Here is a 24,901-nt window from a genome sequence, read left to right on the forward strand (position 1 = left end):
GGCTCCTCCAGGCCACGGGCGGCGCTGCGGCGGCGGCCAATGGCTCCTCCAGGCCACGGGCGGCGCTGCGGCGGCGGGCAATGGCTCCTCCAGGCCACGGGCGGCGCTGCGGCGGCGGGCAATGGCTCCTCCAGGCCACGGGCGGCGCTGCGGCGGCGGGCAATGGCTCCTCCAGGCCACGGGCGGCGCTGCGGCGGCGGGCAATGGCTCCTCCAGGCCACGGGCGGCGCTGCGGCGGCGGGCAATGGCTCCTCCAGGCCACGGGCGGCGCTGCGGCGGCGGGCAATGGCTCCTCCAGGCCACGGGCGGCGCTGCGGCGGGATGAAGCACGGTGGTGTGCCCGGCGGTAGCAGCGGGCAGCGAGTCCCGCCGCGTGGAGCAGGCGGTGATCGGGGGAGACATGGCCGGGCTGCTGGAGGAGTACGGAGCTCGCATGCAAGAGCAGGTCAGTCAGTGTGGCTGGCTGAGTTGTGCCGGAGGATAGGGAGAGGCTCAGGGCCCGGAGATAGGAACCTCCTCTCTGCCCGGCTGAAAGTGGCGCTTCCCCCGCCTGAGGATGCAGCTTGTTCGGGCAGTTCTGTTTCCTTTCCCCGCCCTCTCGCCTGCTTTCCGGCCGCAAGAAGCTGATCAGGCCCTGAGAGGCAAAGCTTCATCCATTCCCCAGCCTTTACCCACTTAAAGCACTTCTTCACCTCTCTTAATTCAATCTTTGCTCCTCTCTGATTCACCTTCTGTATCTAAGAGTTTGACTATAATTCGCCCTAAAACTCAAGGACCGCAGTCGATATCTAGAGACGCAGGTTCATAGATCTTGAAGTGTGAGAGTGCAGATAGAAAAGGATATTTAAATGATAGGTAAATTGAGTTGTTGGATTTGTAAATAAGGGCAGAGAATATAAAAGCAAGAGAGTGATACTGAATTTGCACAAGACACTGATTGGGCCACAAGCCCCAGCAATAGGTGTAGTTCTTTCCATAATAGGGTGCCCAAGATAGCAAAGATTCGCAAGAATAATTTCAGAAATAAATACATTTATTCCAATCATTAGACCACTATTGTGATCCAGCAGTCAGTGCAGACCTGTCACTGGTTTAAATTTGCCACATCACAGTAAGGCACATTCGCCCGCATGGCTCAGTTTTTAATGTATTCTAGCAGCCACCCATTGAGACGATAACAAGTGTCTGGGATCCCAGCAGACAATCAGTTATATGCTGCACACACTTCCCTTGCATCCGTCAATCATGGTGAATAGTTGGGGGATAGACACAGTTCTCTGCAGTCAAGAGTGTGAAACCGGATTGCTGTGTTGACTGCCCAGTGCCAGGGTTTGGGACACCTGCTCTGGGCTGGAGAGGAGTTTGCAGTGGGAGGGGGAGGATCCAGTTGTCGTGGTCCAAGTTAGTACCAACAACAGAGGTAGGACTAGGAAAGAGGCTCTGCTTGGGGTTGATGAGCAGCTAGAGGCTAAATTAAAGAGCAGAACCACAAAGCTAATAATCTCTGGATTACTATCTGATCCACGAGCCAATTGACGCAGGGTGAAGAAAATGAGAGATTTGAATGTATGGCTCAAAGATTGAAGTGGGAGAAATGGCTTTTGATTTGTCGGGTACTGGCACCATTACTAGGGAAAGTGGGGGCTGTACCCTTGGTACGGTCTTTTTTTATTCATTCATGGGATGTGGACTTCACTGGCTGGGCCAGCATTCATTGCCATCCCTAGTTGCCCTTGAGAAGATGATCTTCCTTCTTGAACCGCTGCAGTCCATGTGGTGTAGGTGCACCCACAGTGCTGTTAGGAAGGGAGTTTCAGGATTTTCACCCAGCAACAGGGAAGGAACAGTGATATATTTCCAAGTCAGGATGGTGAATGACTTGGAAGGGACCTTCCAGGTGGTGATGTTCCCATCTATCTGCTGTCTTTATCCTTCTAGATGGTAGTGGTCGTGGGTTTGGAAGATGCTGTCGAAGAAGCCTTGGTGAAATCCTGCAGTGCATCTTCCAGATGGTACACATTGCTGCTACTGTGCGTCAGTGGTGGAGGGAGTGAATGTTTGTGGATGTGGTGCCAATCAAGTGGGCTGCTTTGTCCTGGGCGGTGTCAAGCTTTTTGAGTGTTGTGGGAGCTGCACTCATTAGCCATGTGGAGAGTATTCCATCAGGTCTTCACCATGCTCGGACTATTGTTCTGGCACTTTATATAACTAGGTTGCTAGAGAGCGCTTTAAAGTAAATGGTTGGGGGTGGGGTGGGGGCAGTGATCATGTGAGGGGAGATATGGTAAATTAAAGAGCAAGGACAAGGCAATAGAGCAGGGTAGCAATATGGGTAATAATCAGAGTGTGGCTGGAAGGGACAGGTGAGAAAAATCTTTTTCACACAGCGAGTAGTCAGGGTTTGGAAGTTTGGAATGCGCTGCCTAGAAGTGTGGTGGAGGCAGTTTCAATTGAGCATTCAAGAGGCCATTGGATAATTATCTAAATAGAAATAAAGTGCAGGGTTACGGGGAAAAGGCAGGAAATTTGAACTAAGTTAAAATGCTTGGCTGGTGCAGACACCTTGGGTGGAATGGCCTCCTACATCATAACAGTTCTGTGGCTCTGTAATGCTCTGGAGACGCGGGTTCAAATCGCACCACGGCAGATGGAGTTTGAATCCAATCAAATCTGGAATTAAAAGTTGGATGATGAGCATGAAACCGTTGTCGATTGTTGTAAAAACCCATCTGGTTCACTAATGTCCTTTAGGGAAGCAAATCTGCCGTCCTTACCTGGTCTGGCCTAAATGTGACTCCAGACCCACAGCAATGTGGTTGACTCTTAAATGCCCTCTTAAATAACCTAGCAAACCATTCAGTTCTGAAGGGCAGTTAGGGATGGGCAATAAATGCTGGTCCAGCCAGTGATGCCCCATCTCACGAATAAATAAAAAGAAAATTGAAAGAAAAACGCACAATATTTTGTATCCAATCCAATGTATCTATCCAGTGTTGGACCTTGTCTGGGAATCTTTACACACTCAGCTATACTTGGCACTGTTTCTGCATCTTTATGCACTGCCCTCCCTCCCACCCACCCACCCACCCAAAGTCCAGGCTGTTTATTATTATTGTTGCAGGTTGTCATGCAGGTTAGTAATGAAAGCCTATCCCAGTCTATCCAAGTGAATATTTTTGCCTAATTCAGTGCAATAAGGAAAATTAGCTTATCTGATTGCATTCTAATTTAAAATATAAGACTCAATAAATAACTCAATAAATAATTTACAGCTGTTCTGTGTTGGTTTTCCTTTGTAGATGGGGGCTGGATGCTTGAATCAAAGGAAATAAAAATCCCAACACCACTCTTTAAACAAACTTCCATTTAAAATTGTTATTTATTGTTTTTAATCCTTTCTAATCAAAGAAAGGCACTTTAAAGATAGTTGGATTTGAGTCAGTAAAACTGCAACACATGCAGCCGGTTACTGGGTACAGATAAAAATAACAAACATCCAGGTGCATGCTAATGATCAGTGACCTCTATGTGCTTTTCTTGCATTTGTGATTGAAAATTAGCCATAAGCCGTCCCTTTCAAATTTCCCTCATTTCTGTTTTCATGTGGTCTCCGCACTGAATCAGGCTAGAGAGGCACTACAAAGGGAGCTAGAGATGGTGAAGTACAGAAGTACATGGTGAAAGCAAATGATGAGTAGCCATCAGCACTTACAACACCCCTTCAAAAATTTCTACAGGATGTATTTTAATGTACTGTAATTATTTCTTCTGTATACACGCAATTGATTTGACTTGGGTCATGCCAATGTCCACACTGCAATTGCAATGAGTTACTCTATTTTATTTGCCCTACCAATGCTTGTACCAATAGCCTTTACAGTTCAGAGATGGAGCCCATTGGGTCGATGCCAGTGTTTGGGCTCCATATCAGCCTCCTCTCACCCCTCTTCATCTAACCCCATCAATATCTTCTCCTTTCTTCTTCATGTGTCTATCGAGCTTCTCCATAAGTACAACAATGCTAGTCACCTCATCTACTTTTTTTTGGTAATGAGTCCTACATTCTAACCACCCTCTGGGTAAAGAAGTTTCTGCTGAGTTCCCTATTGGATTTATTAGTGACTGTTTTATATAATTTATGGCTCCTAGTTTTGGTCTCGCCCAAAAGTGGAATGTCTTCTCTACTTTATCATATCAAACTCATTCATAATCTTTAACACCTCTGTCAAATCACCACTCATCAGCTTTCTTCCAGTTTCGTTAGCTGTTTTAGAAATGTTGGTCAACTTTTGCTAGCTTTTTACGTTGCCTGAAGGCTCACAAAGGCAGCTAATTCACTACCAATGAAGATTATGTAGGATTTTAATGAAGGTTTTCAAGGTTATAATATAGTTTGAACAAATAAATAGCAAAAGATTGTTTTCACTGGTGAATGGGTTACAAGGGTGCACACATGTAAATTAAAGCCTAAGCTACGAGAAACATTTTCACACAAATGGTTTATACAGGTTTATGTGCTTAATCTCACGTTGCAATTCAGTCAGATACTAATGTCACTTAAAGGAAATAAATATATATCTCCTTTCCTGAACCTTGTGACATGCCAATAACAGTTTACAGCCAATGAGGTCCTTCTTGAATTCTGTTGTATTGTAGAGGCATGCAGCTAATCTGCACACAGTAAAGTCCCACAAACAGCAATGAGAGAAATGCCCAACATGGTTGAAGAATACACAGGGAGAATTCCCATATTCATCTTTGAATAAAAATCTTGGATAAGCATTTCAAAACAAATAATATAGAAGGGTATGGTTAAAGTACAGAGACATTATTTTGGAGTAGGTCGCTTGTATTGAATAACTTGCACTGGTACAAAGGCCACCTCCTCTGCCATAAATTCTTGATGAGTTTGTGAAACTGCACTACTTCTGTGCCCTCAGCCTCAGCAATAGCTGGCCATCCACTATATTTACACTGAGTCATCACATATTGGAAATTTGTTAGTGAGCCAGATCACACATTGAAAATTCATTATATTCAATTAAAAGGCTAAAATTCTGGCAGGGTTTTCTAAATGCTGAGAGGCCAGGAGATGCTACTTTTTTTTTACAGAAAAAAGGTCTATGCGTTTTAGTGACATCACTCAAAGCCAATGGTTCCCAAACTTTAACATCCACGAAACCCTTTCATGAAAATGCCATATCTCGTGATCCCCCTCCTAAAAATAAGCATTTTCCAGGGATTTTCTCCCTCACCTGAGTATAAATAATAAAAGCAACGATCTTGGAAATATAAAATTTGTTTTTCTTAGGACATTTTTATTGCATGCTATTTATTATTACATTATTGTTTATCATTACATTATTAATTTTATCACATTATGAAAACAGCAGCGCTCTTCCAAGATTTCATTTTCGTAACTTGTATCACTTTGATTCAGCTTAAACTTTCTCATGTCTTTACACTTCCCATTTTCAGCCAGCTGTCCCATAATGGGTATAAAACAGTTTTAAAAAAACACTGAGAACGCTAACAAATGAACAAACTAGTAAATGAGAACATTCACTTGCTTCTCACTGGAGCAAAACAGTACACTACCGAGAGTGACTGAGTACAGACTAACTGAAGGACTGCACTGTCGCTACATTGGCTACGATGACTTTGGCTCTGGTCCTCAAGCCACCAAGATAGTTAATGAGTGCATTCGCTCATTTTATGGGTGCCAAGTCGACAGCTGTTTCTGAATAATGTGAATTAAAACTAAATAGCTTAGTTGTGTCGGTGTTGCTTTTATTGGGCTTGCATTTCCGTAATTATGTTTATTTAATTATTTATTTAAACATATGTCAAATTAATTGTGTCTGCGATGCCCGTAGAAGTTTGGCATTTTGGCGTGCAAAGGCTTTTGCTTCTGCCATCACCAAATTTTTCCAGAGAACCCGGGTTCACAAACCACAGTTTGGGAACACTGCTCTAGGCATTATGTGATGTTTTGTGGAAGCTGAAGTATGTATAATATATAGTTTGCTTTTAAAATTCTGTAAAGTTTGAGTCAATTTGCAGTAAAAAGTTGATATGGATTGACTGATGCAATAGAATTTACATGCACGGTAATGTTTGCACCTTTGTAATTTTTTTTTGTTTACAGTGTATCAGTTTCGAATAGGCGAAGTTTGCTAGATAAGGAATCTAACTGTCAAAGATGAGTTTGCTCAAATAGGCTACAGCGGACCAGTTCATGCTTTAATGTTATATTGTCTGCTTGGATTGCATTTCCAAGTTAAGAGTTGTTCTAAAAGCCACCCATGTCCACCGTCTACTGACCTTTTAGCCTGATTTTTCAGTGAACGAGAACAGTTTTTGAATTGCTCCCACTTTTAAATGGATGTTGGGAGTAAAAGGATCAACAAAAGAAGGATCAGATAAAGTTAAACAGCAAAAACAATTTAGTGCAAGAAATGAATAAAAAGTTAAAATATATAAATCAATAGGGGAACCTGTTTGTAATTTTAATGCTACATATGTTAGCGGATTGCCAATCACATTGCTCACAGAGGTAGTGTTCCAGACTGAAGTGGACCTGTTGTGCTGGTGGTGGTGGTCCTGCTGTCCCCAAAGCCCAGTACTGATTTGTTTAATTTGTAGATTTTTTTTGCCTGCTATGCTGACTGATAGACCAATCCTGAATAAATACAATGCGGTTAATGAATTTACTCCTGGCTTGCTGGGCAGTAAACACTATTGTAAGTTTTCAGGGCAGGTATATTTAATGAACAAGTTGATGGCTAGTAGAGTAAGTTATTTAATTACTAGCTGGGACTCCCCTGAAGACTAGTTATATGAAATAGAGACCATATATATCTATTTATTAAATTCCCAGTGGATTGAAGCCACCTGAAATATAATTCAAGGATTTTAGTGAATTCATTTATTTAATTGCTGCCTGAAACCTAATTCCAGGTATTTTGGGCACATTTATTATTATAATTCATTCAAGGGTGGCTGTTGATCCTGAAGCCATTGTTAAATATAACATACATAAATGAGAACTCATCAATGCAGACAAGTCACATTGAAGGAAAAAGCACCAGTGGCTTTGCTGGGAATATCGGTTAATATTGGCCTGTTTGAATTAATTCAAAAGCCACTCAGCAATGAGTCAACGCCAGCCAGCCTTGCACCGCAGCGCATCATTGATCTTTAATTAAACGTGATTTTTGCAGATAATGGGTGAGATTAATTTTTTGCTAATAAAATTAACTTTTCTTTCAAATTTATTTTTCTTTTAAATAACTGTGGCTCTGTTTTCATCTCCCAAGATGCAAGAGCTGGGTAAGGAGCAGAACCCAATATGAAAATACAACCCTATTAATGTGTTAGTGAATTCTAGTGACAGAAATAGATTTTCTTCAATAATTCTATCTGTGATTATCAGCTGACGGAAGTAAAGCTCCATTGTAACAAACACGAAGATTAACATTGTATTTGTTCTTTTAATAGGATCTCATTCTCAATGGTGTGACACCAGCTCTGGCTGAGTCATGGAGGTTTTTAGTCTTTATGTTGTGAGGGACAAACAACATATCTAGGGATTACTATTAGTTATGTGGGAAGACAGCCTGCCAGTGTTTTGCTCTTACTATCTGATCAGAAATAATTCAGGTTGTACGATTGTCCAGTCCAATACAATCTGACATTTTAATCTCGGCAAACTTGCAGGCGAATGATAGGCAGTCAGAAAGATTTCTATCATGGCCAGGAGTCTTGAACAAATAAATCAATACAACCCACTAGAGTGCATGTAGCATTTAACACCTTAGCAGTAACAATATTAATACTCTGCCTGACTGTTGACAAAGAACCTGTTTAACCTTCAGAGGTTGCAGCTCAGCCCACACTGCTGCATTTGCCAATCCAAGGAACATTAACTTACCAGTATTTCTATCCTTCAGCCAGCCCTCTCACATGCTGGCATTTCAATATCAGGGATTTTAATCTCGCAACAGGTTTATTATGTTGGATTTATCATAATAATGCAGCACTTTCATAGCATTCATACCATTAACATGAATGAGGTTAGCAATCTATAATTTTATATGTTGTGAATAGCCAATTAGCTAAAGGTACTGAGACATTTCTGCTTCATTATGTTTCTTTTAGGGAAAAAGTAAGATTTATAATTAATTTTCAGATAAAGCTTGTTCTTCCAGTGGAATATATGTGGAGTAATTTTATTAGTTATAATAATTGCAATAGTGATCACACTTGAAAAGTGATTAATTGGAATTGAAGTACTCGGGGATGTTGTGAAAGGTGTGATGTAATTGCTTGTTTTTCTCCTTTCTTGCTATTATATTCTTAAGGTTAGCATGATCATTGTTATAAAATACTTAATAAATAAATAAAACCTGCCTGGTGTAAACTTGCTTACATTTATGTTGTGTGAGTAAGAGATACTGAAGTAGATTTTCAACTTGTTGCCCAAGCAAAAAAAAAAACCCAAGACTTGGATCATTCACTATGGAAACCAGTTTTTTTGTGTCCATTGTTTGAGAAATGTATTGATCATTTCTACAGAGGGCCTATTTTACACATGGGTGCAAGCTGGGAATCTAATCCCACTGCTTATGAATTATAGTCACATCTCCATTTATTTTTGTTAACTTGTTTGTCTAGGAGAAAGAAATCAGGTCCCTTATTGCTGAAATTGAGAGTTTAAAAAACCCTGTGATACTAGATTACTCTTTGGGACTGGGCGAGATGTTAGAGGAAAACACCAAACTCAAGTACCGATTAAATGTTCTCAAGCGGGTGAGTAGTATTTTGATATGAAACCTTGTAACTCATTTCTGAAACAGTGTTGGGCCCGGCTTTGCAACTCGCAGCTATTTGACTGAGGTTCTACCTAATGTTTTTATGCTGCAAAATTGATTTCCGCTGAATTCCCTTTACCGACATAAAAGTTAGATACTTTCACCTTCTCGTCATGCAGAAAATGTAGATCTGACTCCAAAAAGCAACTTTTTTCTGCATTTCATTTATTTCAGAGCCTACAAGAAGAGGAGAGCAAAATAGGGACCAGCATGATAAATATCAACCAGCGTCTACAGAACATTTTCAGTGTTGCCATCAAAGTTGCCTATCCGCATCTTGAAAACCCACCATTAGCAGTCACACCAAGCCAGCATTCAAAATTTGGAGATTACCAATGCAACAGTGCCATGGCAATATCTCAGGTATGGGAATGTTATGAACTAGGGAACAAAATGACTTGGAGAGGATTTATCAGGAGCGGGTAATCACCTGGACAAAAACAAAAATACCTGGAAATACTCAGCAGGTCTGACAGCATTTGCGGAGAGGAATACAGTTAACGTTTCGAGTCCGTATGACTCGGGTAATTACCCAGGTAATCACCTGGGTCTGATGTGATTTATTTTACAGCTTGTTCGTAATAAGTGAATTCATTTGTAGAGTAAAAATGGTCTTGAAACATGTATATGAGCTCTGCTTTTGCACTAAAACACATCTTTGCGGGGGGTTGGGGCGGGGGGGGGCGTCAGATTTAATTTTGAGAAATGCTTTCTGAATAATTAAGAAAGATGGGCTGTCCAAAGGAAATAGTTTATTAATGTAGCAGGACAGATAAAATAGCACATTGCCACAACAGCTGGGAGTACCTTAATCAACTGTGCCCACCAAAATGTACACTAAAATTACATGGGCATGTACTGAAAAATACACGCTGCAGCTAAAGATTTTGTACCTCAATGCCAGAGACAGATTGGGTGAGGACACTACCTTGAAACATTGAGCAAGCCTTCAATACTTTAAAACCGCAGGCTGGTACTAAATTTCCCAGACTGCACCATTATCTCATGTTATGTTCTCTGGTACTGCATAGTTATATTCATAACAGATTCTGTCCTATTATATCACCTTTTTAACTAAAAAAAGAGAATCTAAACTCACAGGCATTAGCAACAAAATTTGCAGAGGATCATATTGCATTTTCAGTTAATGGGTGGTCTGTCGAGGAAAACCCAAAAGCACCACATGCCAGGTAGAAGTGTATTTTACTTTATCACAAACCGAGGTGGTGGGAAGTCTTAGAACTTGAAAGCTTTACTTTGGCCCAGTGGAGGACTGAAATTGCTCTGTGTTTGTTCACTGTAAAGCCTGATTCCTATTTATTTATAATTACTGAAGAGCTGGCTAACTTGGTTTTCCAGATATCCTTTCTTCCCTAAAGACTGTATCAGGAAATGCAGCCTACAATAACAGTATTATGCCTTTAACATAGTTGAACATCCCATGGCACTTATAAATTAGTTGCTACAGACTACCTGTGACCTAGGAAATTTAACAGAAACTGACCAGCTGAAGAACATTGATTTTACAAAGAAGTAACTTTAAACCCACAATCTGTGAAAACCAAGAATTACACTAAAAGCTCTTGTGACCCAAGGTAATATATATATATATATACATTCCAAATATTCCTTCATTTATATAGAACAAAATAAATCAATATTTTCTGAATCTGAAAAAGAGATCTAAGCGTTGGTGGCGTAAGATTTTTTGCTAGGCATGGATCTGTCCCAGAAAATTGTTTTTTTTTTATTAAAACACTTTCCATGTTGCCTTTCTAGCCTCTTGGAGCCTACAATAAAAATTGGATTTTTATTTTCACCCGAGAAGAGTAATTTCTTCAATTGTGTTGAAAACTGTTCATGTAGTTCATAATTTTTTCTCGCATTTTGTTCCATGTCCAATTGTACAAAATTGTATCACATAAAAGGAAGGGAATTTTAAAAAAAGAGGTTGAACAACCAAGCGCATAAATTGTCAACATCAAAACAGGGCTAGGGGACATCCTTCAAATATTTGAGCAAGCCTTGGTGATGCTAAAGTTCATGAGCAGTACCATTGATTGTTATTATTTATAAATAGTTCTGTTTTACTGTCTGTATGGGTAGAAAGGGATAAGTGAGAGAAAGAGTCTTGATTTTATGAGCAAATGAAGATCATAAATGAAGATTCATGCATTATAGCTCAGAACAATTTTCTCTAGACAAAGAATACACAATATTCCTTGTTTATGGATTGTATTACAGCTATTGAAAGCCAAAGGAGAGAAGATTGATCCTACAGAGATTGCCAAGCAAATTATCAATAACATTCCAAAAAATGATATAATTGAAAATGTTGAGATTGCCGGACCAGGTAAGTGTTTCATTTAGATTTCCACTATCCACAGTACTTTGTTTTTATTTGTGTTATTTATGGTCTGCGTTTGTTTCTTTTAGTTCATTTCTTAATCTCTGTTATGTGAGGTTTTTCTTTTCCTAATTAGATTGATGCAGGTGTAAAGATCCTTCACTATAGTTAATTTTATCATTCCAGAACACCAACAGTAATGTCTTTCCCATAAGCATTTTATCAACTAATTGGAAGGTCAAATGGTTTTAACTGAAGGAAAGCATCTTTAACAGTGCAGCACATTCTTGATACCACATTGGTGTTTTAGCAAGGAATATGTGCTCAAATCCTGGAATGGGATTCAAGCCACCATCTTCTGTTTCAGAGGCAAGAGTGCCAGCAACTAGGCTAATCTGACACTTACTTCATGTTTCCTTAGTTCACTTAGCATTTTTAGCTGACAGAACATTTGGTAAAGGACCCCAGACAGTTCCAAAAACATAAGGTGGCTATTACAGATTGTATTTTACACAGTACTTTTGCCTTATTTGTTGTAAAAATGTGTTCTTTATGCAGTCTCCTGTTGTTCAAAGTCTGCCTACATGCCATGTATATTTTAATGTGACCACATTTAGAAGTTAGTCCCTTGTGAATGGATAATATGGGATGCCCACCAAATTCCTTGGCCTTTACTGAAATGCAAAATATGCTATACTAAATACACACTAAAACTATTTCCAGGTTAATACATAGAACCCAAATGAAATTGTGATACTGAATTAGAAAAATACAGCAAAGTCCCGCCATTTGCAAGGTTTACATTCCCGCAAAACCTCTCAAATGGTGAAATCGAGAACGATAAACATGCTTTTTAGTGGGAGTCAATAAGATAGGTTCTAGCAATGCGAGGGCAGCATTGGTTTGTGCTGTAATTGTACAACAAATTGTGATACCTGTATACAATGGGGGAGCATCTGAGCAATACAAGACATGTAATGAGAATCTTTAAAAAGAGCCAATCCTCATTTGAGAAAAACATGAATCACCTCAAAACTGACAGACAAAAGTGGTGAACATTTCAAAATTGAACAGAACTGTTGTTGCAACTCTGGACCGAGAGATTCGGACATTTGCAAGCTAATCTCTCCGTTTGGGTTGCTCTTCAGCTGCAACCGTTCCCAACACCACTTGGAATAAAAGAGAATTTAATGTCCACAGCCAGGACTGATGGAAGGAATGGCTTCCAGAGACTTCGTCACCATCTCCCCATTAAAGTGTGCCGAGGTCTCTGCTCTCTCATGGCTGCCATCTCTTTGGGGAAAGAAAATGTGGATAAGTGAACAATTGCTCACGCAATGGGTGATATAGTGTACATAGACTTAAGTGCGGGCAAGCAAATATGTGAACAAGGAAGTCACGAAAGGTGAGACTTTTCTGTAATTGGTTCAGCAGAGATCAATTTTTTTTAAGAAAGTAATTCAGAATATGATAGCATTATCACTGGTGAATAACCCTTTGTGGGACTTCTTAAAATAATGATTACAGGTAGTTGGTGAAGATGTCTTGTTTACCAATGGAGTTCAGATCTTTTACCAGAACTGAAGATTTAGAAAAATTCTATAATACTTATTTAATCCAGAACTTCTCAAGCCAGAAGAAACAGTACTGCTTACTGATAAGCAGGTATTCACATGTAACCTGGGCTCTGACAAATAATGCATTGAAGTATAATTTGCTTGCAGAGCACGTATCATGATTATTTTTCTCAAACAGTCGATCTACTTCTTCTGTCTTTTCTGCATTTTGAAAATGGATAGGGGAGGGCTGTTTTAATTTTAACTGCATCAAAAGTATGAAATAAGTATGGAACTATTTTGTTATCCAATTTCCTGGCTGTTCAGTTTTTTTACCTGCTCACTCTGGAGGGAGTGCTAGACCTGCACAGGCTCTTAGTGACCCCGTGACTGAGATAAAAACTCATTATGGAGAGAGCTGAAGAAAGAACTGATAACCCCCCAATGATTCTGTGTATGCTGTTATTTCAAACTTCCAAACACTTCACCATCCACCCACACCTGGGAGCCTCTTATGGTAAAGCAGTGTCTGGAAAGGAATGTACAATAAGTACATATACATTAGCATAAAATTACAAAATGAATGCACCAATCTGATAATTAGACAGCCTGGAAGTTCCCTCACTGAACTGTTAACATTTAAAAAGTGTAGTTGAGAAATTCTGGACTAGGGTGCCTTCAAAGCTATTTTCCATATTTTTGATTTTTTTTTTAAACTGACTGCTCTTGCACTAATTTTAATTTCACATATATAGGTTTTGTCAATGTTCATCTCAAAAGAGAATTTGTCTCCAAGCTGCTGACAGACCTCCTTGTAAATGGAGTTCGGCTTCCGCCGGTAGGGCCAAAGAAGAAGGTATGCAATTAACAAATGAAGAACAGAATATCAATTTTTTTTACTAACAGATGTCAGTCTTGGCTCAATGATAGCACTCTTGCCTCTGAGTTACAAGGTCATTGGTTTCAGCCAATATTCCCTGCCAAATGTTGCTATTGTGTGTAGCTGTTTTTTTCAATGTGCGGAATCTTTACATACTTACATGTGGCTGTGAGGCGCTGTATTTATTATGCAACAAGGGCTGCACAGTCCCTTCCTAATGCGAACATTAATTCAGAAACTTGAACACACAATTCAACTCTGCACTTCATTGCCGTACTGAGGGAAATGCTGCACAGTCTGAAGTGCTGCTTTTCGGATGAGATATTATACTGAGGCCCTGACTCCCTTCTCTGTTGGATCTCATTGTTTTGAAGAGGCGCAAGGGAGTTCTCTTAAAATGACTGCCTGAAAGGATGGTGGAAGCAGATTCAATAGTAACTTTCAAAAGGAATTTGGACATATGTTTTAAAAGGAACTATTTGCAAGGCCAAAGGGAATGTGCAGAGGAGTAGGACTAATTGAATAGCTCTTCCAAAGAGCTCACCTAGACACGATGGCCTCCTCTGTCCTGTTATGTTTCACCTGGTGCCTTGGCTGACATTTATTCTTCAACCATTACCTAAAAGCAGCTGATTTTAGTTATCTAATTACTGTTTCTGAGACCTTGATATGTGCAATTTGGTTACTGCATTTTCTACATCATGATAGTGGCAAATAGTTTTGTCCTTTAAAATGGTTGTTGAAAGATCCACCACTTCATTGACAAGGAAAGAAAAACTTGCATTTATATAATGTATTTTACAACCTCAGGACCTTACAAAACATTTTACAGCCAATGAAATACCTTTGAAGTGTAGTTCATGTTATAGAGCAGGAAATGCCACAGCCAATTTGCGCACACCAAGATCCCAAAAGTAACAGTGAGATAAAGATCAGTTAAATTGTTCTGATGATGTTTATTGAGTGATAAATAGTGGCCAGTCTTTGCATTTCTTCGATCATTGTCATGGGATTGTTTATGTCCACAAGCGGGGACATGCAGGACTATGATTTAATGTAGCAACCAAATGACTTGCCTCCTGCAGTGCAGCATTCTGCCAGTACTGCACTGTGGAATGGAATGTGAGCCATAACCTTTTGACTCAGAAAGATCTACCACTGAAACAAGGCTGACAATGTATTCATTAGGTATCTGGTTTGTAATAATTGAATCAAATTCCACTTTTGTTACATGGGATTCCAAGAATTTTATTTATATTTAAGGGTCACATTCCGTGATTCTTTCCAGAATTCTCTGGGAATCACCAACTGGTAGCATTGGTGATTTTTGATTAATATTCGCTAATGGGGAAATGTATCTGATTAAATTGTCACATAATTTTAAATGTAATGAAGATAAATGTATGGATCTTTACCAGCTTCTGTCAGTCAACCCTTTTTATTACATTTTTAAAACCTTAAAACTGCTGCTTAGAAACACCATTGGAACAGATATCTTGGGCAGAATTTTGCCGTCAGCGAGCAGGGGGTGGGGCCTCCGATGTCATCCCGCCCCATTTAAAATTTCAGGAAGGCGGACCCGCAGCAAAATTAGCTGTGCGCCCGCCGACCTGTCAATGGCCAATTGAGGCCATTGACAGGATCATATATACAATTAAAGGACCTGTCTATCCAACCTTAAGGTTGGCGGGCAGGCCAGGAGCCATGGTGGCAAATCGTTAGAACTTGAAACCTCATCCACGGGCGGGATGAGGTTTCATGCAGGGCTTTAAAATTTTTAATAAAGTTATTATGTAAATTATGAACATGCCCCATCTCATGTGACATTGTCACGTGAGGGAGACATGTTAGGGAATTTTTTTTTCTATTTTTAATCTTTTTCAAAGTGGAAGCGATCTCCCTTAGCCTCAGGGAGATGTGCACTCTTTCGTGCGCATGCGTGAAAGTGCGTACACTTGCTTTTGGGGAATCCCCCCGCCTGCACAGGAAGCCCACATAAAATGGGGATGGGGCCCGCTTCTCCAGTGGGGATCATCTCCCCACCCGCTGGAGATTGGGATGGGTCCGCTCGCCCGACAGGCAGAAAATTCTGCCCCTTGTGTCATGCTTCAACAGCCATTGTGGATAGTAATAATCCCCAATCATGCTACAGCATGATATCACAGAATCATGATATCACATCAAAACAGGCAAAAACAACAAAAGAAAATCAATAAAAGCAAAGGAGATAAAAAGGAAGACATGGTTGCAGAAAAGGACAGCAAGACAGAGAAACACACCTCGAGGAGGCGATGGCGTAGTGGTATTGTTGATGGAGTAATAATCCAGAGACCCAGGATAATTCTCTGGGGACCCTGGTTTGAATCGTGCCGCGGTAGATGGTGGAATTTGAATTCAATAAAAATCTGGAATTAAAAGTCTAATGATGACCATGAAACCATTGCCGATTGTTGTAAAAACCCATCTTGTTCGCTACTGTCCTTTAGGGAAGGAAATCTGCTGTCCTTACCTGGTCTGGTCTACGTGTGACTCCAGACCCATAGCAATATGGCTGATTCTTAAATGAAACTCTGAACAAGGGCAACTAAGGATGGGCAATAAATGCTGGCCTAGTCAGCGACGCCACATCCCGTAAATGAATTTTTAAAAAGCACAAAGGAACCATAACATAGAAGACGGTGAAGAAGAAAGAATTTGAATTTATACAAAGCCTTTCATGTGCTCAGGATATCCCAGAGTGTTTGATGAAAGACTAATTATTTTTGAGATTTAGTAACTTGTTACAGAAACAAACATTGCAGCCAATTTGCACATATCCCCAAAAGCGGCAATGTGATGATTGTAGTTTTTCAGCACTGACTGTTGGTCAGGACAACAGGAAAATTTCCCTGCTCATTTTCTAAACCGTGCCATGGAATCTTTTATGTTGATTTGGATAGATACTAATGGTATCAAATAGATAGCAAGCAACTCACCTGAAAGACAACGTTTCTAACAATGCAGCACTCCTTCAATTCACTGAAGAACCGGCCTGAGCTGCCACACTCAAGTCTAGTAGAATTTCCTGCAGTGGAAGTGCTACCACTGAGTTAAGCTAAAACAAGAATGTTAAAAGCATGCTGTGGCATAAAGTGAGAGAGCTAAGCAGAATGGCTTGCAGTCAGAACATTGGAGTGGGTGGTGTGGGTGTTATCAAACAGCAGAGGAATATCACAAACAGAAATTAAGTTGCACACACAAAGTTCTTCCCCACACATACCTTAGTCAAGAATTGCAGAAGTAGACTTCTGTTTTGCTGAACCATAATTTCAACCACAGCCATTCAGTACAATACACTTTAAAGGGGAGTTAAGGCTTATTTTCCTTGAATTTCCCTCCCCATCTCTCTTTGCCGCATGAATCATATGCTAGCATACCAAAGCTTTTGGGTCAGTCATGGCTTAATAAGTAGGATCCTCGCCTCTGAGTTGAAGGTTAAGGTTTCAGTTCGCATTGCAGGGCTTGAGCACAAAAGTCGAGGCTGACACTCCAGTGCAGTACTGAGGAAGTACTGCATTGTTGGGGAAGACATCTTTTGGTTAAAACAAGGCCCAGTCTTCCCCCTCAGATGGATATAAAAGATCGCATGGCATTATTTTGAAAAAGAGTAGTGTAGTTATCCCTAGTGTCCTGGCCAATATTCTCCCTCAGTCAGCATCACAAAAAGCAGATTGTTTGGTCATTATCACACTGCTATTTGTTGGAACTTGCTGTGCATAAATTGACCTCCGTGTGTTTTCTGCATTGTAACAGTGACAACAGTTCAAGTACGTCACTGGCTGTAAAGCATTTTGGGATGTCTGGAAATTGTGAAAGGCACTATATGAATATACAAGTTTTTCTTTTCTTTTCGTATGAACTTAATTCCACCAATACCCAATATTACTGTCCTGCAACTGTTATGAGGTGCACAGAAGCATCCTGATGATGTCACTTCACACATTGGTACTACAATGCCATCACAATGCCATTGCTTATTTGATGTTTGTATCTACTGTAATTTACGTTACAAAGTTAATTTATCACATGGAGGTTTGAGACCCTTGTTCTATGCTTGACTTAATCTCTGGTCCTCGCTTTTGGAGCAAGCCTCAAAATTTGGTATTAATATTGCATTGCATAAAAGTATTTATTCAGATACATTTTCTTTGTAGGTGGTGGTAGATTTCTCCTCTCCCAATATTGCCAAGGAGATGCATGTGGGCCATTTGCGATCGACCATCATTGGAGACAGCATGTGTCGCTTGTTTGAATATGTGGGTTATGACGTTTTAAGGTCAGTGGAAATGAGTAATTTTGCGCATGAATGAATCCCACTTCACTCATGGGCAAGTTATTAACCCAGTCTCATAGATTTACTCTCCAAAGTTTGAACACTAATACAGAAGCAAAATACTGTAGATGCTGGAAATCTGAAATTAAAAACAAACAGCCTGGAAATACTCAGGTCTGGCAACACCTGTGAAGAGAAAAACAAAGTTAATGCTTCAGGTGTATGAACTTACATCAGAACTGAGGAAAGTTTGAAATGTTATAGGTTTTGAGCAAGCGAAAGGGGGGAAGAAAAGCAAAAAGGAGAGGTCTGTGATAAGGTGGAGGGTAGAAGAGATTAAGTGACAAAATGTCTCATAGTTCAAAAGCCAGAAGGGGTGATAATGGGTAAAGAAACAGCATCAGCTTAGATTTTAAAAATTTGTTTTAAGGGTAGAAAAGGAGTTGTGGTGAATGGTTGTTTATTCAAACTGGAGAACGGTTGGCAGTGGTGTTCCCCAAGAGTCAATGCCAAGACCACTTTTTTTAATATATATATATACATATATATATATATATATAAATTACTTGGATATTGGAATTCAGAGTAAAATTTCAAAATTTGCCAATGACACCAAACTTGGAGGTGTGGCAAACAGTGAGAATGGTACCAGTCGACTGCAACAGAACATAAATAGGCTCACAGAATAGGCAGATCAGTGGCAGAGGTGACAGGCCCTGTCAATCACGCTGGGAGGGAGGAAAAAGGACGACACATCAGAAGCACTGCTGTGGAAGGTTGCATCATCAGAACAGATGCAATGGAGATGGAGAAACTGGGAAAATGGAGTGGAGCCCTGTCCATGGGTTTGAGGCGAATATTAGTTGATAGCCTATTTCTAGAGATGGAGACAGAGAAGTCAGGGAAGGGAAGAGCCAGAAATGAACCATGTGAAGGTGAGAGAAGGCTGGAAGTTGGAAACGAAGCCAATGAAATCTGCCAGTTTATGGCAAGAGCAGGAGGTGGCACCGATCATCAAAGTACCAGAACAAGAGATGAGGGTGTGGGCCCAAGTAGAACTGAAATAATGAATATTTTGCATAGCCCACAAAAAGACAGGCATAGCTAGGACCCATATTGCTATCCATAGCAACACCAGTTGTTTGGAGAAATCTCCCATGTATGCTGGAACTCATCAGGTAGAGGCAACTGCACAGGCTAGAACATGTTCGCAGCATGGAAGATGGTCGCGCCCCCAAGGATTTTCTGTATGGCGAGGCAGCCGGAGCCAGAAGACCAATAGGACACCCAAAGCTCCATTTTAAGGATGCTGGCAAGTGTGACATGAAGACCCTGAACATTGATTTTCGCACCTGGGAGATGCTCACCAAGGACAGAGACAAATGGTGATATCACCTGTGGGCCAGCATGCACCACTATGATAATCAATGGCTACTGCAGCTTAATCACAGGCACTAACACTGAAAACATCAACCCACAACAACAGTTGATAAACACTCCTTTTGCGGTATGCTCCTTCGACAACACCCTCCAAACCTGCAACCTGTACCACCTAGAAGGATTTGGACAGCAAATGCATGGGAACACCACCACCTGCAAGTTCCCCTCCAAATCGCTCAACATCCTGACTAGGAACTATATCACCGTTTCTTCGTTGTTGCTGGTTTGACGTCCTGGAACTGCCTCCCAAACAGCACTGTGGGTGTACCTACACCGCAGGGACTGCAGCAGTTCAAGAAGGTGCCTCACCATCACCTTCTCAAGGGCAATTAGGGATGGGAAATAAAAATGCTGCCCTCGCCAAGGATGCTTACATTCCGTTATTAAACTTGTGGCTGAACCTGCCTCACAAGGGTTGGTCTCTTCAGCCATCAGCAAAATGTGCCTTATGAAGCTACGGCACCCCCATTGGATTTGATTTGCTGCATATCCATCAGCTTACGCAGATGGAAGAATGCTGATGACTATTACATAAGCACAATGGCACCACTTATATGCCACACTTTACTGTAGCTGAGGTTATGAAATGAACATTATGGAAATATTTTGAAATGCCTTTGTAATTCTACCTTATCACAACCCTTTTTAAATTGCATCTTTGTTGATTTCAGGCTAAATCATGTTGGTGACTGGGGAACACAATTTGGTATGTTGATTGCTCACTTGCAAGACAAGTTTCCAGATTACCTGATCGTTTCCCCTCCAATTGGCGACCTTCAGGCCTTCTATAAAGTAGGTTTCCTCTCGTGCTGCACAAGGGGTTTAGACATTAATTGTCCAGTCATAGATCTGAGCTTGGCAAAGTAACTTTAATGATATAGTAATATTACAATTGTTGATGTCCCACACCACTGCTCAGGTACAGTGGTAAAAATATATATTTTTTTTTGCTTAAAAATTTCCTCTTCCCTCCCAGACATCCTATTTTCCTCTTTTCCCTAGGTTTTCTTTTCCCTGCAAGGCTTGTACACGTTTTCTGTCTTTACTTCTTTTACTTTCTTTCTCAAGTGAGATAACTGACTGACCATCTGCTATCTCCCTTTGAAGGCGCACAGCCATGACAAACTATTTTGTGTCAAAATGTTTAAACTGCTTCAAGCATTCATAACCCTTTGTTTTCTCTTGCCAAACTACTTCAGCTTTTTAAAAAAAATTTCTTGGGCCATGGGCGTTGTTGGCAAGGCCAGCATTTATTGTCCATCACTGGCTACCCTTCAGAAGCTAGTGGTGAGATGGCAACTTGAGCCGCTGCAGTCCATGTGGAGGTGCCACCACAATGATAGGGAGTTTCAGGATTTTGACACAGTGAAGGAGCGGCATTATAAGTCCAAGTTTGGATGTTGTGTGAACTGGGGGAGAACTTGGATGATATTCCCATGCAACGACTACCCTTGTCCTTCCAGGTAGTGGAGCTTGTAGGTTTGGGAGCTGGGATACCAAGGATATCAAGTGGCAAACGTAATGGAAGAAGAACTTCGGATCCAATAATGCAGCTTTCAGTGATGTGGAAACTGATTGGAAATGGGAGTTGTTTTGAACAGATACTGACTGGACCAGGCATATAAATACTGTGGCTACAAGAACAGGTCAGAGGCTGGGAAATCTGCAGTGAGCAATTAATCTCCTGACCCCCAAATCCTGTCCACCATCTTCAAGGCTCAAGTCAAGAGTGTGAAGGAATACTCTCCACTTGCCTGGATGAGCACAGTCCCAAGCTTAAGCTTGACCCCATCCAGGACAAAGCAGCCTGCTTGATTGGCACCCCATCCATCAGTTTAAACATTCACTCCTCCACCATTGTACATAGTGACAGCAGTGTGTGCCATCTATAAGATGCACTGCAGTAACTCACCAAGGCACCTTCATCAGCACCTTCCAAACCCATGACTTCTACCACCTAGGAAGAAAAGGCCATTTGATGCATGGGAACATAGCCACCTGCAAGTTCCCCTCCAAACCACACACATCCTGACTTTGAACTGTATCACTGTTATTTCACAGTCACTGGGTCAATATCCTGGAACTCCCTTCTTAACAGCGTTGTAGGTGTACCTACACCACATGGCCACACAAGAAGGCAGTTCACCGCCACCTTCTCAAGGGTAGTTAGGGATGGGCATTAAATGCTGGCCTATCCGGCGGCAGCCACACCCCATGAAAGAATAAGAAGAAGACTGGGAACATCTAAAACTATAATCTCGTGCATTAAATAGGTTAATGCATAAATCTTTATCAAAGCAAAGTATCAACAAAATGTGTGCAACCAGTTTTGACATTTGGCTTGATCTGTTGTTCTGTGAGATATTTATAATTTATAGACTGATATTAGGTCAAGGTCTTGTGAGGTCAAGGTCTTGTGAGAACAAGGAAAGTTACCTGTATGCCACCAACAGCTTTGCAGGAGTCCTTGGGGATGGAGATAAGGGTGACCTTCCTGTTTCTTCCCTCCCAAGTTTCCCCAAAAAATCATAGCCGAGATCAGAAACTTGCCTTTTATCATAAGGAAAAATTCATTAAGCTTGCCCTTCTTGGTGTATTGTGTTGAGTTGGAACTTGATGAGAGAAAAATACTGCATTTTTTGATTAACTTTCACCTGTTGAATGTTAACCACATCCATATTGCACCCTAAAGTAAATGTAATTTGTCCAGACCTTCTGTAGTAGTCAGCAGTTAATGAATTTGAAGTAAATTTTATCATACCAGTAAAACCATTCATTTTGCCCCATTATTCATTGTTTAGTTGAGTTAATAGTTTCACATTTTAAATGGTGAATGATGATTATGTTGGACTAATTGAATGAAAATAAGCTCACCTAGGTGATCATGATCTGTTCGAGCAGCTTTATTATTTTAACTGCAAGATGGCATTGCCATTGTAGTCACTGTCACTCGCTCGTCAGTCTCATTTATGCACAAATGTTATGTCTGATCAGTTTTGGCTGAATGGAAGGTGCCATTTTATGATGGTTGTCAAGACAACGCTGAATGCTCCATTAAGATGTCATACTGTACAAAATTTGCTAAAAAGCTAAATTTGTGGTGTGCTGACTGCAGATTACTGGAATTTAATCTTCAATTATTGGGATATAATAGTGCTTTATATTCATAGGGTCACATAGAATATGCAGCACAGAAACTCATCTGGTCCATGGCAGTGTTTGTGTTATACATGAGCTTCCTCACACCCCTCTTCATTTACACCTCTCAGCATAATCTCTTATTTCTTTCTCCCTCGTGTGTTTAGCAAGCTCTTGCTTAAATGCATCTCTGATATTCCCTTCAGCTACTTCCTTTGGCCGAGTGTTCCAGGTTCTCATCACTCTCTGGGTAAAGAGGTTTCTTCTGAGTTCTTTCTTGGATTTATTAGTAGCGATCTTACATTTGTGGCCCCTTGTTTTGGTCTTGCCCGCAAATAGAATCTTCTCTATGCCTACCCTGTCTAACTCCTCAGTTCTAGTATTATTCTAATAAATATCTTTTTGCATTTTCTCAAGTGGCTCAATGTTCTTTTGTATAATAAGGAGCCCAGAACTGTTCACAGCACTTCAGGTGTGGTCTAACCAAGGTTCTGTGCAACTCTAACATAATTTCTCTGCTTTTCAATCTGATCCCTCTAGAAATGAATCCCAGTGCTTAATTCAGCATCAAAATTTATAAAGTTTAAAGCTGTATTATAGCCAAAAGTTGAGCACTCCTGTCCTTTTTTAATGTTTTAAAATTCTCAGCAATTGTCATGTGTTTACAGGAATCCAAGAAGAGATTTGATGAGGAGGAAGCCTTTAAGAAGCGGGCATATGAGTGTGTGGTACTGCTACAGAGCCACAATCCAGAAATTATTAAGGCTTGGAATATGATCTGTGACGTTTCTCGGAAGGGTAAGCTAAAAATCAAGTTAAAGGAGCCCAACAAAGGAAAGGATTTAGCTGGGATTTGTCAAGAAGGGTAAACCCAGTTCTTTGCGGGACATTAGAGGAACTTTTTAGTTCGACAGTTGAAGCTTTCAATGCTGAAGATAGTCTTTTTTAGGTAAGGATATCAAGGCATAAGGATCAGAGATTAATAAATGTGGTTTAGGTACAAATCAGCCATGATCTAATTTAACGAGAGCTGAATGACCCTACTCCTTTTCCTATGTTCCTGCAATAGTATTTGTCAGAAACATTATCTACTGCTAGTGTCTTTCCAGTATTATGGAAAATCCTGTTTTTTTTAAAAGTGCATGTCTAATAAAATTAATGTGCAGTTTCTCACGTGACATTCATTAAGCAAACATTGGATTAGTAGATGGGTTAAAACAGTGCGCTATTTTTATAATTTTTGTTTGTATCTTACAGATAGGGCCTATGAGGTTAGGATGTTGTCCTTTGTCGAACACTAGGAGGGACTTAATAGTTTGTGGCTCCAGTCTAACTTCCTAGATTGAAGTGCACCCTGGGTCTTTGTGTGAGGTTCCAGGTCGTATGAGATTCTACCAGTGGATTACAGACTGCATGGCAACTCTTGAATTCTAATCCAAATCAATACATCATACTTTCCACTTGGTGTAAGTCCCACAGTGGGGAAGTATATTTAAGAGTGACAGTTGCACAGGTGACCCTGTTGCAGGGGCTGCTTGTTTTCTTTTGAGTTAACCCTAAAGCCACAGGCTAGGCTTGCAGGGGTCGAAAGGAGGTCTATGAAGGCAGGTTATGAAGGGTTTTCAAATGGCAGGCCCTGGTTTTCAACTTGCACCAAGAGATATGTGGAGCAGGCCTAGTTCCAGTCCATAATCCCTCAGAGTTGGTTTGTATAAAATTTAAGTTTGTATCTTAAAGGTTATCCAGCCTACTAGCTGGAAAGATGTTGGGGACTGATGGAAGAACTTGACTAATTAAAGTAGGACACTATCTGTGTATGCAACATTTTATGTTCTACAGCTGTTAAAGAATGCAATCCAGCTGTGCAGCTTGCTTCAAAGAGCTCCATGGCCAGGCATTCTTGTGTTGACTCTAAGTGGAGGAGGAATGATAGTGTGCCATTGGTGCACACTATGAGTGTGGTTTTGGACTATAGGATTTTAAGCCACTTCAGTGCCACATCACCAAAGACTATTTGTCACAGTATGGCGAGTATCCTGCTTTCAGGGCTACTACCTTTTGTTGCACATCTCCATTTGAGACCAGTCTGGTTGCCAATGTTTTATAGTTATGTTCATAAGGTAAGCAATGAGTGGGATCTTTGCTTTTTTTTTTGTATGTTCGTGTGATTAAGTCTGTGAAAGTGTCTGGAATGGTGCTCATCTCTTCCAAGTGGGGATAGAGTTTCAGCAGGAGCATTGCCAGTTTAGGGAGTAGGGGCTTACAGAGCTCAGCTAGCTAGTCATTGTATCTAGAGATATTCTCAGACTACAGCTTTATATACTGCTGTATAGATCTCCTCGGCTGTGCCCATTA

At 40.7% G+C, this 24,901-nt stretch overlaps 1 protein-coding gene across 1 annotated transcript in view; it reads left to right on the plus strand.

Annotated features, from left to right (window-relative positions):
- Positions 1-310: 310 nt before the first annotated feature.
- The window catches only part of rars1 (arginyl-tRNA synthetase 1), a 36,458-nt gene continuing 11,867 nt past the window's right edge, over positions 311-24,901 (plus strand). Inside the window, exons 1-8 of the mRNA XM_041192894.1 lie at positions 311-445; positions 8,677-8,811; positions 9,048-9,236; positions 11,118-11,226; positions 13,532-13,632; positions 17,850-17,971; positions 20,080-20,200; positions 23,215-23,344. Of these exons, the coding sequence (XP_041048828.1) occupies positions 401-445; positions 8,677-8,811; positions 9,048-9,236; positions 11,118-11,226; positions 13,532-13,632; positions 17,850-17,971; positions 20,080-20,200; positions 23,215-23,344 (952 nt within the window). The 5' untranslated portion in view covers positions 311-400. The remainder of the gene's footprint in view (positions 446-8,676; positions 8,812-9,047; positions 9,237-11,117; positions 11,227-13,531; positions 13,633-17,849; positions 17,972-20,079; positions 20,201-23,214; positions 23,345-24,901) is intronic.

The sequence above is a fragment of the Carcharodon carcharias genome, chromosome 8 (assembly GCF_017639515.1).
Source record: "Carcharodon carcharias isolate sCarCar2 chromosome 8, sCarCar2.pri, whole genome shotgun sequence".
Lineage (NCBI taxonomy): Eukaryota > Metazoa > Chordata > Chondrichthyes > Lamniformes > Lamnidae > Carcharodon > Carcharodon carcharias.